Source organism: Lampetra fluviatilis, chromosome 18, assembly GCF_964198595.1.
Source record: "Lampetra fluviatilis chromosome 18, kcLamFluv1.1, whole genome shotgun sequence".
Classification (NCBI taxonomy): Eukaryota; Metazoa; Chordata; class Hyperoartia; order Petromyzontiformes; family Petromyzontidae; genus Lampetra; species Lampetra fluviatilis.
In genome coordinates this window covers 1,801,354-1,818,587 of record NC_136292.1, presented here as the reverse complement: position 1 = coordinate 1,818,587, position 17,234 = coordinate 1,801,354, and the positions used below count along the sequence as shown (strand labels likewise).

Here is a 17,234-nt window from a genome sequence, read left to right as displayed (position 1 = left end):
AAATACATAATTACACCCCTGATATTAAACCCCTACCAAAAGTATGAACAGCTATAACAGTTCTAACAAAAAAATCCCCAAATATTTTAGCGGTGAAATATATTTCATGGAGTTTTTTTTACCTTACATTTAAATTAGAAAAGTATGTTTTGGTATGAAATGATCAAGAAAACCACTTCATATTTCTGAAATGACTGACGTTCATCAGTCTGCAAGTGGTGAAAATATGAATGATTTTCTACGGATCACATTTCTGTTGTTGTTTCCATTTACAAAATAATCTTCAGAAAATATTTCCTGAAATTTACACCGGTATAGATATGAGAGTGATGAAAGTTTTAATCTCAGTATTTCCTGTATATTGAGTTACATATCACGAAGGGAAATGTTCACTTAAGTTGTTTTCAACATCGTCATTATCAGCCCTAATCTATCCACTGCTGGATTAAGGGATCAAGCGAAGCTGTCTCCATCTCTCACAGTCTCACAATGCAACAAATGACATGCTGTTGTTTTGTAAGATGTCATGTTTTTTTTATTGCCTAACAATAGCACGCTTAAAACGTTCCAAATTCGAATGATGTTCACCGGTTAGCGGTGGTACGTTGTTTTACACTGAATTAATTGTGACACTCGGGGACATTTTAACTTTAGTTGTCTTATACAACTGCAGTGTGCTACGATTCTGCCATGCTTGGCAAAGGCTGAAGGAGAATACATTAAAAAACCCCTTTAAACAATGTAACAATCGTAAAATGATTTAATATTCAGATCTCGTCGCATGCAGATGTGATGAGCTGTTGGCAGGCACTTGCCCCCTCAGCTCTCTGATGTGGTTAAGGGCCGTACTGCATGTTCTCCCGCATGATGTCTGACATTTCGCTCCACGTGCTAGAAGCTTCGTCAGGAGCGGCCAGAAAACACGACATCAGAGAGTTTGTGTGACAGGCTGTTGGCGCAAGTGCTGTTAGCGAGTAGCGCCTATGAAGGCCGGCACAGCAACACGAGGGGGTTGTTGGCCAGCACCACGCCCGACCGCCTTTGTCTCCTCAGTGGCGATGTTCACACACTGCACCAAGTACTCAGTTGAGGCTGAGTCGACCTAGGGGAGGCCCAAAATCAGTTCAGATAATCGTCACTGGTGTTGGCCGTAAGCGGGAATCGAACTCGGGTGGCCGGGTTCACCGTGCAGTGCGCTAACCGCTACACTACCGCCCCCCATTAGGGAAGCAGTCGTGTAACATACCGGCGAACACCTTTGCTAGTAACGTAATGTGGTACTGTGACCACGTATTACTTTTCCTGACACCACTGCAGGCCAGGTAGCGTCCCCGAGGTTAACTCGACAATTCAGGCTGCCGAACTTGCGGGGGCTGCCCCTTTCACATCTCGTGCGACGCCTGAGAGAGAACCGGGGGGTCACTGTGACGCCGAACACGACGGCGAGGCGGCAATTATAACAGCTGACGCGACCGCAGTTGGCATAGGTCACCAGAACTCCCCGTCCTCGGCGCTGATGAGTTGAAGGCGCTGCTTCTCCGGCGGCGTGATTTCATTCCACTCCTTGGAGCTGTAAAGGGGGGGGGGGGGGGGGGTTAGAAAAAAGACAACTTTACAACAGGCCAATAAATGCCAGCGTTCACAGAGATTACTCCGACATAATAATCATTGGCGCTGCCCAGTAACAGGGCGACGGGTGTGGCGTTGCAACGTTTCGCCCCCCGCCTCTGGCCGTGATTTTCTGAAAGAGGACCAATGTCCAAATTGTTAGCCTGCTGTTAATTTCGCTGCCTCAATGAGGGGCTAATGGGTGCACGGTGTTGAGGTGGTTTTGCTCTTTGCTTAGCACACGTGGCAGTATGGGTGTGTAACGATGCGTTTAATCGTCGATAAAAATTGGACATTACGCGCAATCATTTTGTAAGAATGTTTTGTGTTTTTGTATCTCTTGCGTGTCAAAGCTTCACAGGCACGAGAGATTATCCATTCAGTACGATGGGCGAGAATCAATCCTTGAACTGAATAATGACATGCCGAGTTGACATGTACCAATTCAGGCACTCCAGTTCATGTTTTTGTTTTTTGTTTGTTGCGGTTTGACCAGATTCAAGAGCCGAATGGCTCACAGGGCTATACCTAATAAATAAACTTGAACTTGAGTTTCCGCCCACAATGTAAACACTCGTTAATTAGCTGGAAACATCTGCACGTGTATATATAGAGAGGACCACAAAGCTTGGACAATTATTGGTGCCGGCTCACCGGCTGGCTGTTGCTGCCCTTTCCCACTCATCTGTGGTTCCTCCTCGTGACTCTGAGTATCTATCTCTCTCTACAAGCGAGTGAGCGCTCTGCGGTGCATTACAAGTTGAAATGATTATTGTTATCATCATTCATTTAGTCTGATTAGAAAACGTTTTGTTTCCTCCGTGAGCCTAAATGTAAGAGCGTAACATTTGTGTAAATAGTAAATTATTATGCAAGTGTAGTGGTATAGCGTTGGCTGCTGGTGGAAAAGGGTAACTGCGGTGTAGGGCAGTAGTCGCGTCAGCAGGCCACGATAGACACAAGAGGGGGACATCTAAAGGGGAAAGGTCACAGAGAGGGGCCCATCGGGAAGCCCCGGGAACCCGCTGGTAGGTTCTAGAAGGGGGCGTGGCCCGGGGCGGAGCGAGGCCGCGCTGGGAGTAAAAGAGGGGGCCCTGAGCGGGAGCTCGGGGCTGTCGCTGGAAATGGGATCCCGTCGTGCCGCTCAAGATCACCGTCGTCACCATCTCCTCGTCGTCATCTCTGCCTTCACCATCCCGGGGTGCTGTTAGTCAGACAGCCTACCAACTGCTCTAACAATAAACGGTCTTAATTGTAATAGTGTGCACCCACGTCGGGTGTGTATCATCCCGATGGTGCTTGTTAAATAAAATAAGTTAATCCAAGTATTACTGTATCCGATCTGCGTCCCTACACATGTAAAGCGAGTATGCAAATCAATGTTAATCAATTAATAATTAGATCAGCTTTATGTGCACATAGCGTTGAATGACTTACTGAATATACTGGAGAATGGCGTAAGGCACGTGACGAGGTCTCCTGGACGTGTGTGCCAGATACGGAAATATTTTCCGGGTCGCTGATCTGGAGAGAACTAGCTGGAAGTCAATCACCACAGATAGCCCCGTAAGGTTTATTTTAACGCGTGCAGCCTCTGCTTGGAGATTCGGCAAACGCCTTCGTAGCTTGTGTGCACGCATGTACGTTTAACTCTTTCGCACCGTACATAGCCAAACATGCTCATCGGAGGTCCGGGGGAAGGACAACAAACTAAACATAAAAAGCAGTTCGAACGAAATTAGTTTTAAATCTAGATTTAAAAGTGCATAGCTCCAGTGGCTTCCTAATATTTGAAGGAAGAGCGTTCCAGACGGCCGCAGGAATTCATATGAGAGCGTGCGATGCAGTGATCGTCTGTGTTCAGTGGCTAGCCAACATCCGCTGCGAGGATGACCGGAGTTCCCATGATGGTTTATGCTCCTTGACGAGATCAGCACGGCATTGTGCTTGATTTGTAGCAAGCACTTTGTGTGTAATGAGTACGACTTTAAACATGACTGCAGCACCCACTGCAACTGCAGAGCCTCTCCAGAATAACCACACGGACGAGACAAGGGTCGCAGGAGTCAAGCCGCTGCTCCTTTCAAGCCTTGGCATCGCGTTTGTGGCTTTGCGGTCCCTCCTCTGATCCGCCCAAACTTCATTCCTAATTATACTTTCTCGTTTCCACCTATTGTAAATCAGTTGGTTTCTCTTTGTTACACCAGTCAGCAAAAGCTGTCGAACCATTGTACAAGCCAGCGAACGGAGGGCGGGGGGGGGGTGAGAATTGTGACAGGAAGAGGGTGGGTGGAGGCGGGTGACGCTCAACCGGTCGGGTCAAGGTGGATCAGAGCGAGCGGAAAAATGTGGAAACGACATTGACACTGTCACGCACGCGTCACTCCACGGCCCGATCCACTCCACGTGACCCCATGGGTTTCGCAGTCGGACCAGCTGCACGATCTTGCTGCGATGCTTCACCTGCACGTCCGTCACACGTGAACACAGAACAGAGGCAGAGGACCCCACAGAATTTGGCGTGCAGACAGCTGGGGCGAGCGATTTCAGTGGGCTACCTGTTCGGGCTGGCACAAAGTAGTCGCACATTCACCCCGTACTAGATGTTGACTCTGTGCTGGCAAACATGGGTTAGGTTTACAATGAATGAGTAATTTAGATAAACACAAAATTCGTTCCTCCAAGAACGATAAAAGTCCAACTGGTCCAATGAGACCGTAGACGAGAAGACACCTAAATGTACCTGCGGACATTAATGGAACTTCAGCTTTTTCTTGTTCCTCCTTTTAAATGGTATCGCTCTACATTCGTGTATCTCCTTCATCACTACAACAGCACACAAAGAACCTGCACCACCGTCACTCAAGGCTTTGAGCCGCAAATGCAACAATTCCATGACCACCAACTTGCATTCCAGGATCAGCAGAACAGTCTGCATCCAAGTCCCCATACTTCAAAGGCCATGGGGCTCCAGGAGCTCAGACCCTCACGCGTCCTCCCCCATGCCCCATCCTCCCCTGCCTCCCTTCTCTACCCTCTGCAGCCAGGCTGAGAGACTCAGGAAACGCAGGTCAAGGTTAGGTTAGGCTTTTCGGAGCTGATACGCTTTTATTTCTGCGAGTAAGATGGCCCAGGCGAAGGATGCCGTTGACCCCGCTGCCAGCCTCCGCATTGACTCGGTGACATTACAACAGATTCTGAGGCCAGCTTCGGGCACATCGGGTGACACATAAGCATGTGACTCGGTTTACAAAAAAAACGAGCTGCTGGATCCTCTCCCATGAGCCCATTTCAGGTCGGGCTCGGCGCCGCAGGACTGCGTTGGGAGCATGGCCCCGAGCTGGCTACCCCCGGGTTGTGAACTTCACCATGACCCTTCCCCCCCCCCGGCGGCTGCGTAAATGCAGCATGAGTGGAGGTGATCTCAGCTGGTGGTGAACGTGCGACGGCGGTGGGAAGGGACGTCGACCTCGTCCAAGCCCGTGATGGAGTAGGCATGGTTTCGCACGAGCCCCATGGGCGTCCGCGACTCTGCGTGCGTCAACATGGCGATCTGTGGGCAGACATTTGAGATGGGAGAGGGAACAAAGGTTTAGAAGCACGTGTTGAGGTCCCTCTTCGGTAAGGTTACCGTACTTCCGGAAGGCTCCAACCAGGACGTGTGGTAATCGGGCAGCCCTTTTCTGTATTACATTGGCCTGGCCTACTGTTTAGAGGTCCGGCCTACTCATCTGCCCACTGTGCCCACTTCTCAGGTAGCACTGCCCTGTGTCTCATCATGAGTTGAGCGTGAAGTCTGAAAACCTTCGGGCGGGACAAAATTTGGACAAAGTTAAAAGATTTCTACGGCTGGTTATCGTGCGCCGTGTGTCGGTGCTCACGTTGTGGACAATCCATGTGTCCTGCTCCACAGTTTTGTGAGTGTACACTCACAGACTGTTTTCATAAATGATCCAGCAATTCAACGTTGTTAAGTTATGACTTCAGGAGATGCATTCACGTGCAGGATTGAGATGCATTGCTGAGTGGGTGATGGTGATTATTCAATAATTTTCCTACCAAGAGTACCAAGTCGCTCTGCAAACAACATATTTCATATAGCATACGTTTGTTCAAGTTCAAGTTAATTTATTTGGTATGGCCCTGTGAGCCATTCGGCTCTTGAATCGGGTGCAACCGCAACAAACAAAATGTGTTTATGCCCATTGCGTGTCATAAGCTAATAAAAAAAAAATCAATATTGCATCATATAAAATATATCAAAAATAAAACACACATCAACCATGATTATATATTTACAAGTATACTTCATTGATTTTTTTTAATTATCCTATGACACGCATTGGTCATATACACATTTTGGGGGGGGGGGGGCGTGGGGTATCCGCCCCTTTGCTTGTTCATGTTTTTGTTTCTTGTTTGTTGCGGTTGCACCCGATTCAAGAGCCGAATGGCTCACAGGGTTATACACAATAAATGAAACTGAAAACATAAAAAAAAAACTTTTGCCCCCCACTAGGTGAGCCTCTGCTGCTGCTGGTGATGATATCTCAGGACCAACATTGCCGCTCGCGATCACCATGAAGATAGCGTGTGAGCACAAACGCAGCGGCTGCAGGATTTCATCACGAGCAAACACATACATGCATATCCACACCCTGGTGAGGGTGTCTTCATTGATGTTAACATGATAGAATATTCCGTCAGGGTCCAAATTGGCCCAATTCAAAATGACCCGCAAATTACTAATTTGGGATGATACATGGCAACCGTCACCACCCATGGGCAGACGAATGCCCCCAGGTCACTCTTCCAAATGAGACTCCTGTATACTAGTCTCGTGAGTTCTTACCTGGTGAAACACAAGTCGCTTTATTCCTATTGGTGTTAGTTGAATTCTATTAAAAGGAAGTGCAAGCATAATTGTGACTTTTTAATGTCAATAATAAATCAAATTAAATCCACACCTTTGTCAGTCCACGACTGAATGAAGGTCTCAACACACACGCGCAAACACCGTATTGGTGATGGAGGATGTTTTCCCAGACTTCACCAAACTGATAAGTATGGCTTCCTATGGGGGGGTGACATGCTGGTACTGGTAGGAACCGCCAGGTTACACCAGCCCACAGGGGATTATTGTGTCCGTCGTGCAGGGAGGGGCTGGGTGGGGAGGGAGGGGCTGGGTGAGGAGGGAAGGGTGGGGAGGGGCTGGGTGAGGAGGATGGGGAGGGGCTGGGTGGGGAGGGAGGGTGGGGAGGGGCTGGGTGGGGAGGGTGGGGCTGGGTGGGGGGTGGGAGGGGTGGGGCTGGGTAAGGAGGGGCTGGTCACCCCGTGGTGCCCTTATAAAACTCAACGTTTAACCTACTCACGCCGGCTTGTGCCCGCCCTCACAGTCGGGCATATTTTCGGAATACACCACGCCGCCGTTGACCCTGGCCATTGACCGAGCAACCCAACGTTCCTACCAGCTCCCTCGCCACTGATGTTAGCCGTGAACAGGAAGAACACCTGGAGTCGACAGGTGTGTAACGCAGTCGGCTAACAACTGCATGGCTGCTACCTTTCTTTTAATGTTGCGATCGAAGCCATGAGTGTCCATGGCAGTGCAGCAGTTTAAATCTGCTGATATAAATAGACCAACTGCTGATTCACATTTGAAACCTCATCTAATGACCTGCCAAATCTAAAAACAGACATCAATGTATTTTAAAACCCGAGCATGTTCTGACTACATCTGGTTCATCATGATGTGACTGTAGAAGAAGGACATTTTTCATGGGCCTTGCACACAAGAGGGCCCCGCTGTGGGCCTGGTTTTCCAAGCACTATCCAGACTCAGGCCTGCTCAACATCAAAGGCCTGATGAGATTATTTGGCCTAAGTCATGAAAACAATCTCATCTGCAGCTGTTATGGGGCGGCTGCCTCGGCATCTGCTAGTTGTATGTATGCGTGTTGAACATCTTTCGCACCGTACATAGCCAACCGTGCTAATCGGAGGCGCGGGGGAAGGACAAACTAAACATGTGGCTTATCATGTGCAAATTTATAACAGCCAAATACTCTAAACGCACCTTTCTAAAAGTGGAAGGGAAAAACCCGAGGACCCGGAGAAAAATCCACTCGACCACGGGGAATGCACGCAAACTCCAAATATACAACAGGCGTCAAGGTCGGGATCAAACCCACGACTTCCTGCACACCGGCCGCGGGAGTTAATATCTCGCCAGCGCGCGCTTCCCACCGCGGTGGCGGGTGGTCACCTTGGGCGTGATGGGGCCGCTAACGCTGCTGTCCCTGGTCAGGCTGCGTCCTCCTCCGCCTCCATCGGGGAAGTCAAACTTGATGTCGCCTCCCTGTGCTGACGACGCTCCAGGCCCCGGCGAGAAGGGGTCCGGCAGCGCAGAGAACGGGGTTTGCGGGAAGCCGCGCGCCAGCGGGGAGCCGCCGCTCGCCTGCGCCGGGGGGTGCAGGTGCGAGTGGTCCTGCTCCTGCTCGCCCTCGTGGTCGTGGTCGTGGTCCTCTTCGTCGCAGCAACTGTCGCACTTGGAGCGGACGAGGCCGACGCTGTCGGGAGCCGGGATCCCGCAGCGCCAGCACATCCCATCCTGGGCACAAGCGCGGGCACAGCAGCAACAGCAGGTGCACGTCTTCTAACGGCCCAGATTCCCCAAATTAGCACCGGTACTTCTTAAGTATTGCCCCCCCCCCCCCCACCATCCCCCGCCAACGATGGACGTGTTGCTTTGAGTACCTTAAAGAGAGCCGCTTTATAAATGAAATTGATTATTACAGAGGTGCTTAGACAGGTCCCCAGTGTTACTTTTGAATGCATTAGCTCTAGATTTGAAGCTTTCGTGACTGCAAGGAATCATCTTCTCAGGTTTTTTCGGTAAAGTCACGTAGAAAGTAAAACAAAATAAAAAACAAAAATCACGACGTTTCGGAGGCAACACAAGTCTCCGTCATCAGGTGGGACCGTCACAGCCAGATTAGCTGTAGCTTGATGTGACGGTCCCACCTGATGACGGAGACTTGTGTTGCCTCCGAAACGTCGTGATTTTTGTTTTTATTTTTATTTTGTTTTACTTTCTACGTGACTTTACCGAAAAAACCTGAGAAGATGCATTAGCTCTGTCCGTCTGTCCGCCTGTCTCAGTAGGGGCGGGATCATGATAACTCTCGTAATTACTGCTCATCGAAATGGCATATTGATTCGTCAAATTACATGTGAACCTCGTGGGGCTTGACTAAAAGAGCCAATCAAGCTTTCAAAATTGCAAGCGACAGCCCCTAAATGTAGGCGCGCGTCAATTGAAGCTATAGTGAACGTGCTTGGTGCCTTAGAGTTTCCTTTGATATTGCTATAATTGTGCTTTTCCTCTTACGTCGATGGAGCAGCCCATGAGTGAGCGACGGGACGTTGCCTTCACCATGATCTTATAGAGATCCTTGGGAGGGTTTTTCATCTCGAAGTACTCGGTCACACCGCCCGTGAAGTCCTCCATGGCCTCGGTCGTGTTCCCGCCTTTCAGGGCCTCGTAGGAGCCATGGACCCTGTGTTTGTATTCATCGCGATCAGACAACGACAACAGGCAAGCAGACCGCTTGCGGTTGCGCGCGATTGTAATCCAGTGCTTTATGAGGGCAAGGGTTTGTGGAATTAAGCAAGAGGTATGCACTGTATGTTTAACTTTCTTTCGCACCGTACATAGCCGAAGGTCAACAAGCTAAACACAAGAAACAGTTCTAAAGAAATTAGTTTTAAATCTAGATTTTAAAGTGGATCGCTCCAGTGGCTTCCTAATTTTAAACAATCTATATTGGAAGGAAGAGCATTCCAGACGGCCGCAGAAGCCCATCTGAAAGCGCACGATGCGGTGACCGTCATTAAATCAGAAATAACTAGACAAAATAAAATGAAATACTATTTACACTTCTGGACCAAAATGGTCGATCATTATTTAGTCAAGTAGGCAAACTATAGACTGTTAAACAATTGCTGTTGCGGTAATTTTTAAAAGGCAAGAGCCCTCCACACAGACAAAGATCCCCCGTATAGCCTTAGCAGACTGCAAGAGCAAGTGCTGTCAGCGAGCACCCATGAAGACCGGCACGGCACACGAGTGGGTGGGTGGCCAGCACCATGCCCGACCGCCTTTGTATCCCTCATGGCGATGTTTACACAACGCACTAGTTACTCATTTGAGGCTGAGTGTTTGTGGATCCTCTTCCACAAACACAATGGGACACTCAGCATTGCACATCAAAATCATTTTGCATGGTAACCAGCACCTGCATTGACGTAGAGGCATCAGTAATAGGTGTTGCACAATCACATTTTGTTGCGAGGTCACTGGACCATAGACGTGTGACAATTCACCCCTTGGTGATTCAATGACCCCTAGCGATTTAGGGTTGCCATTTTATTTCGAGAATCAATTCTCTCTGTGTGTATATATATACATGTTCTGGTGAATGCGGTAGTAGCTCACAGCTTGAAAGGTCATGTGAACCCATTAAATACTACAAATAAAAAATACAATTATTCTTACACACGCCATTCGATGCGTACGCCGAAAGCTTAACAATCAACATTAACCGATGAATCAGTGCATCTTTATACCTCTTGAGAGCCTCTGCTGCATTACTTGCATGTCCAATGAGTCACGTGACAAATTTCCACAAGAACTTGATATTGGCCTTATAATGTATTGAACTTCTCTCACACCATACGTTGCCAACCATGCTAATCGGACGTGTGGGTGAAGGACAACAAACTAAACACAAAAATCAGTTTCAAAGAAATTAGTTTTCAATCTAGATTTCAAAGTGAATAGTTCCAGTGACTTCCTATTATCGGAAGAGCGTTCCAGACGGCCGCAGAAGCGCATCTAAAAGCGCGCGATGCAGTGACCGTCTTTATGTGGCCCATGCTCCTACTGTTTCCTGACCCCAGCTCTGGCTGCGGAGGGCGAGGAGGGCACCAGGGGGCATTCCAGGAGGAGTTGAGGATAGGGAACCTTGTGGCTCAAGGGACATGGGGGACGTGAACCCAGGCCCCTGTACCGATCATTCCTGGGCTGTCAGAGCGTGGTTCCCAGTGGCCATGCGAATGAGCGGTAGGGGTTTGTGTGCAGGTAGTAAAAAAATAAGGTTGCCACCTTTTAAATACCAGAAAAAAACGGGACATGTCATTGGAAGAAATTTTTTTTACAATATCAGAAGAGTGGAAAATAGTGTTTTTGTCTTTCGTGGAGTTTTATTACACAACTAACACAAAACAATGGTGCTTAATGCCACGGGAAGACTTACAGATTTCCCAGAACTGCAAGGAGATGATGTATGTATATATAAAACTTATTTCACACTGTACGTAGCCAACCATGCTAATTGGAGGTGCGGGGAAGGACAACAAACTAAACACAAAAATACGTTCCAAAGAAATTAATTTTCAATCTGGATTCAAAAGCAACGAGTCTCACTTGGCATAGGCCTTCTCGAGCAGGGCGCTCCAGAACTCATTACGCTCGGCCGACTGCACAAACACCAGCTGGTTGTTGAAAGTGGGCAGTCGGTCGTCCACCACCACGTCCACCCACTCGCCAAAGCGCCAGAACTAGAGGGGGTGGGGTTGGGTGGGGCGTTCGGGTCAAAAGAACCATTCATAGAATCAGCCGATATGCCCACGACCATTTCTTCCCGTGCCCACTGCCATTTCTTCACAAATGATGTCATTAAGTCACGATGTTATATAATCCACGTGTTCCTCTTTCCATCTCTCAGTGCAGTCCCTGCATGCAAGCTGGCACTTGGGAGATCAGAACTCAGCACCCGGCACCTGAACTCATGAGCTATGTTAATACTGGTTAATTAACAAAATAATTGTGCAATGTTAAGATTCACTCACTGACATATGGCTCGTTCTGCTGAAAGGCCTCAAAGGCATTAGGGATATCCGCAGCATGGGAGATACAGAGGTGTTGATTACTATGATGCCAACTGATAATTATAATAATTACATTTACGAAAACTTATGTTGCGTCTCAAATTTCAGTAGAGTCCTCTATTAAACTGTTTGGACAATCCAGTTTTATTTATTGAAGGTTTAGCACGTGGAAGGAAATCAGAGCACTCGGCTAACAACCCAGCATGCATACAAAGGGATACACGATCAAAAGTACAAGCAGATGGGGTTCACAAACCCACTTGTTATACTGCCGTGGCCTGGCTACGACACGGCTCAGCAGCTTTAGGCGTTTTGCAAATTTACGAGATCCGTCGGGAGTTGCCTTCTAAGCGCTGGGTCGCAGGTGTGCACCACTTGCGTCCGGCTCAAACAGGATTCCATTTATCACGTTCCCAAGGTCGCCTGTGAGGCTCGAGTAGACACGTGACCAGTAGCCTCAGCCACCGCGAGACGCAGAATGGATACGATGTGTCACGTGCAGAAAATGCTTTCCAGGTTAAATTTCGATGTAAAGCTTCTTTCGTGACTGCAGGGATTCATCTTCTTGGTTCTTTCGGTAAAGTCACGTAGAAGGGAAGTAATAAAATAATACAAATCAAACATCATAAAATAAAATTATCACGACGTTTCGGCCAAAACGCAAGCAGCCGTCCTCAGGTGAAGAACAGGGCTGTCGGAAAGACAGCCCTGTTCTTCACCTGTCTAAAAGACGCTGTCTGTCTTTATTTTATTTGTATTATTTTACTATTTCCCTTCTACGTGACTTTATCGAAAGAACCAAGAAGAAGAAGCTTTCCAGGTTGCTGACCCAGATATAAAAGTGGTAAAAGGTGCGGCTCTGCAGTGAATGGCGTCACTGCTGTCAGAAGGGCCTATACTCGAGGGGGCTCTACAAAGGCCTGCTAGAGGGTAGTTTGACACACTCTTTAGTGCTGGACAGGTGTCTTGGAAGAAGTGGGAGTACCCGCACCATGCACGACCTGCCGATTGGCTAACTGTGGTGGTACCAACTTGCCCCATTGTTTCAACTGTTTCCCTGGGACATTCAACCGGTGACCTCAGCGTTGCAAAGTCCAGCGTGTTCAACAATTACACCTTGCAGCATCCGCAGCCGAAAATAATCCCTGCTTGCAGACTTCCAGGCATCTCGTAGGGCCATGGTTTGGTCACGACACGGCAAATAGCCCCTGGGAAAAAAACCACCTACACTCTGGGTGCTCTGCACTAGCTCGGCTCGGATGTGCCAGTGGGAAAGGATTGGGGACCATTGGTCGGCGTGACTCGGCAGGGGTGGGTGCCCACCTGGAAGTGGAAGATGCCGGCGTAGTTCTCATCGAAGCTCTGTCCTGCCGGGATGACGCGAGCCAGCAGCTCCTCGTTCATGGTCATGCAAGCGATGGCGGCCAGGACCCAGCAGTCACCTGGAGCAAAACCCAGCGGCGTTGCCAGGGCCTCGTTAGTGCAGCGGCCTTATGGTTCGTTTTTTATTTACTTCACACAGGTATGTGTGTTCAACTTCTTTCGCACCGTACGCAGCCAATTGTGCTCATTGGAGGTGCGGGGGAAGGGCAACAAACTAAACACCAAAAGAAGTTCTAAAGAAATTAGTTTTCAATCTGGATTTAAACGGTGCCGAGTACAGGCACAACACGCCTAACATGCCAAGTGGCCAGCAACAAACAGCACTATCAAACCTGAAATAGCTCAGAGTTGATGGCCCATGAGCCCAGAGCAGATATTTCACTTATCAATACCACCTGAGCTGGCATAACTGCAGTGCTTCCAATCTTGTGTGGCCAATAAGAGTAATTTATGGAATAGCCGTTTTAATTGAGCTGTTATTTGCTCTACGAGTAAAATTCGATTGAGTGAATGTTGCTACCTTGGGTGGTAACAATGTCTGCTCTGGCCCATGGACCAATATGAGCAGCGGCCTGGAAACAATGATGTGGAGGGGGTCACCACCAAGGTGTTGCATATTCTCTGGGTTGCCATTCCCGTATTTTAATCAAAAGATGTGTGTGTGGCTATATTTGCATCACTTTATTCACATCGGGCACATGTTTGTGATGCGTCTTACTTTCAGGAGCATCATATAATCTGGATGAGACGGAATGACATGCTTTACAACGGTTCAAATGCAATACTGTGCCACTGCATGCGTGTATGTTGAACTTTTTTTGCACCGTACGTAGCCAACCGTGCTAACCGGAGGTGCTGGGATGGACGACAAGCTAAACACACTAAGCAGTTCTACAAAAAATATTTTCAATCTACTTGATTTAAAAGTGCATAGCTCCAGTGGCTTCCTAATATCAGAAGGAAGAGCGTTCCAGACGGCCGCAGGAGCGCATCTGAGAGTGCCGTGCGATGCGGTGACCGCCGTCTTGTTCGATGGCTGAGCCAGAAGTCGCTGCGAGGCTTTGAAAGACATCATCGAGGAGATGTGGTCATTCACGCCATTGCATCACTAAGTGTATTTCAGTGCAACCATGAACATCGTTTAGTTCGTTTTAACATTGAACATTATTTAGACTTCAAATGTTTATGTCCATTTAAAAAAGCAGAATCGAAATAACAAAGGTGAATAGCAATGGAGCGTTTGGCGTCATCAGTCGTGGGTGGTGGTGAAGTCGTCAAGGGAGGAACAGATTGCAGTAAATTAGTTTTAATAAAGTTCATGGAAAGACAGTCAATTACTATCTTAGAAGAGGAAAGTCTTGAGATGATGATGTATGATGACATTAAATTTCGATTTAAAGCTTTCGTGACTGCAGGGATTCATCTTCTTGGTTCTTTTGGTAAAGTCACGTAGAAGGGAAATAATAAAATAATAAAAATAAAACATAATTAAATAATTCTCACGACGTTTCGGCCACAACGCAAGCAGCCGTCCTCAGGTGAAGAACAGGTCTGTCGGAAAGACAGCGTCTGAATAAACACCACCAGGCTTGGCAGCGTATATTTAAGCTGGGTTGGAGAGGGAAGAATTTGCATATCAAGAGGAATTTATGATGACATTCTTTCGCACCGTACGTAGCCATCTAATTATGATCACGCACGAAGCTGTAATGCTATCAAGGCAATGCTGATGATGCCAATGTATTAAAAACACTGATGTCAGGCAAGAGTGGTTATTGCTTCTAAAGGAAGGCACAGATGTTTATGCCCTCTTGAGTGCTGATGAACGCATCCCGAAAATGTGCTTTATCATCGTGTCAGCTGCTTTCCCCCACGTGGCTCCCACTCCCTTGCAAACTGACCACACACACAAAGTGTTGACGGCAAACACGCACACGTACACTGGCATTTCTGAATATAAATGTAAATACACACGAATAAAGATGGTGGTTAATGGCAACGTAGTGGTGAGACAATGTTAAATATATGCTCATGTATCTATTTTTTTAGTCTTCAGCAATGTAACTCCTAAATTGAGCCAGATGTAATGGAACACGATTGCTGTAAAGCACTGGGAAGAATATACAGAACTTTTTTTTAACTCGTGCGCTTTATTCTGTCCTGTTATGAATGCTGATGCAAGTTCTCTTTCTGTGCGCACGTCGGATTATCACGGTTGGCTACGTACGGTGCGAAAGATGTTCAACATACATACATACTGTCGGTGTCTGTCGATGTTCCCGTCATATTTCTGTGCTTTTATAATGAATGAAAACATTTCAGCCTGATATTAAGTCATTGCAACCAAACATATTTTCTCAGTAACCTCAAACATTATTGTTGAAAATAATTATCAATAAGTCATTGCATTTTGCATCATTGTTTACACTTCAGATCCCCTTTTTATTGACAAGTACGGTGTCATATCGATCATTCGTTCGTTCATCACATTGATAAAAACAAATTGTAACACGAACAACTAATTGAGCTTAAAAAGGGAAATTCAGAGGCACGGGAGAATAAATTAGAGAAATAGAAAGGGCTAAGGATTGTAACAAAAGTCCGACGCTGACGTGAATTCCACGTGGCCGGAGCTGCACCGGAGAAACGACGAGGAAGGGACTGGGCGGGGGGGGCGAGCAGGCAGATCGCAGGTTGCAAGATGGAACGACACAGGGCTTTGTTGCACTTTGCAACATGTTAGCTGTGGTGATGTTTGATTGGGAATTAAATTTGTGGCACGCCAGAACGTTTAGTTCGCTATTTCAATTTAGAGTGTTGCACTAGAGAGACGCTGCTTGATTCGACGCTTTAATGTGTTGCACCGGGGCCCGAGTTGTTACGATGTTTTTTCTCACCCAGGTCTCCTTCGAAAAATATAAATTGTATTAATATTATGATTACTATGCCTGTTTACCCAGGAAAGCCTCATTGAGTCTCAATCGTATTTTCAGGAGGGTCTTGCTAAGTTTTCACAGTCGTGGGCGATGTTGCTATGTGTTATCCCAATTGAGTAGTTTGCTGTTAATTCATCAGCATTGGGATATTTGGTCAATACATTTTACGTTCTTGTTTTTTTCAGAGGACCTGGAGGGAACCCACGCAGAACAGAGGGAGAACATACAAACTCCACACTGTTAAGGAGCCCAAGTCCGGAATCGAACCCAGGGACTTCTTGCCACCCTGCTGTCCACTAATGCTATCAATGGGCTCTTGACTGATCGTAAATTAAGGAATTTCATTGGGCGGTGATGTGGCCCAGCGATAGCTTGTTCACCAACTTGTCCGAGAGCGAGACGGTTCGAATCCATTGGCCGCGCTGTAGTCATACCGCTGATGTAACAACGCACCATCTTGTTCGCAGTAGACATCACAGATCCCGTGTGACGGCATTCGTAAGAGTAGGCCATTGTGTTGCTCGCGTCAAGGTCCATATTTGGGACATTTAAAAAATTAACCGCAAATTACTCAACGGGAATTATACGTCGCAATCATCGCCCTCCAGAAGAAGAGTCACGAGACGCAGTGAGGCTTTCCTCGGTGAACAAGCGAAATGATGACACATACTAAGTATTGTATTCATCAGCAGCTGGTTATACACTGCAGACAGACGCATACTTCAAAACGAATAGACAGAATGTCTACAGAATGACCCTCCTGAAATCAGTTTGGCGATAATGCGACATCATATTTAATTCACTAAATATTAAATATAAATGTATAATTATTTACGTGTACATGTATGTGAATGCAAAGCACTGCACGTTGCAATCATGAGCGTTGCTGCAGAGATACGGGTTATACGAGTTCATGTGCATGGCACCTTGCAGGCTTGTGCATGGACACGGATGACACACAGAGTCTGCTGCATCAGCTGCATATTGATAAGGGCAGCTGCACTATTTTATGATTCTTATAATAACCCCTGGCCGCACTCCAGAGAAATGCGCCTCACTCAAGGGATTCACTCCCAGCGCGCTTCGCTTGGCTTTCACGTTCATTAAAAAAGCATGCATCTTGGGAAATTAAACATCATCGGAGGCGCCCAATTTAGTATCGTCGGTGGCACCCACTCTGCCACGGATTTCATCAATTGTCAGGACAGGTGTGAGCAGTAAGTGATGAGCAATCCATAATTGCCTTCGGAGTAGCATATACATCTTGTAAGCACATGTTTTTTGAACGCAACTACAATATGACTCGTAGTGTGCATCATCATTGTCATCGGCAGTGATCGATCAGCTGCTGGATGA

General features: G+C 47.4%; 1 protein-coding gene across 1 annotated transcript in view; it reads right to left on the bottom strand.

Annotated features, from left to right (window-relative positions):
- LOC144937002 (calpain-3-like) overlaps positions 1–17,234 on the bottom strand; it is a 56,992-nt gene that overhangs the window by 26,002 nt on the left and 13,756 nt on the right. The window contains exons 3-9 of the mRNA XM_078864241.1: positions 12,883–13,001; positions 11,096–11,229; positions 8,999–9,167; positions 7,874–8,218; positions 5,078–5,161; positions 3,986–4,071; positions 1,493–1,570 (exon numbers count right to left, since the gene is read on the bottom strand). Of these exons, the coding sequence (XP_078720367.1) occupies positions 1,493–1,570; positions 3,986–4,071; positions 5,078–5,161; positions 7,874–8,218; positions 8,999–9,167; positions 11,096–11,229; positions 12,883–13,001 (1,015 nt within the window). The remainder of the gene's footprint in view (positions 1–1,492; positions 1,571–3,985; positions 4,072–5,077; positions 5,162–7,873; positions 8,219–8,998; positions 9,168–11,095; positions 11,230–12,882; positions 13,002–17,234) is intronic.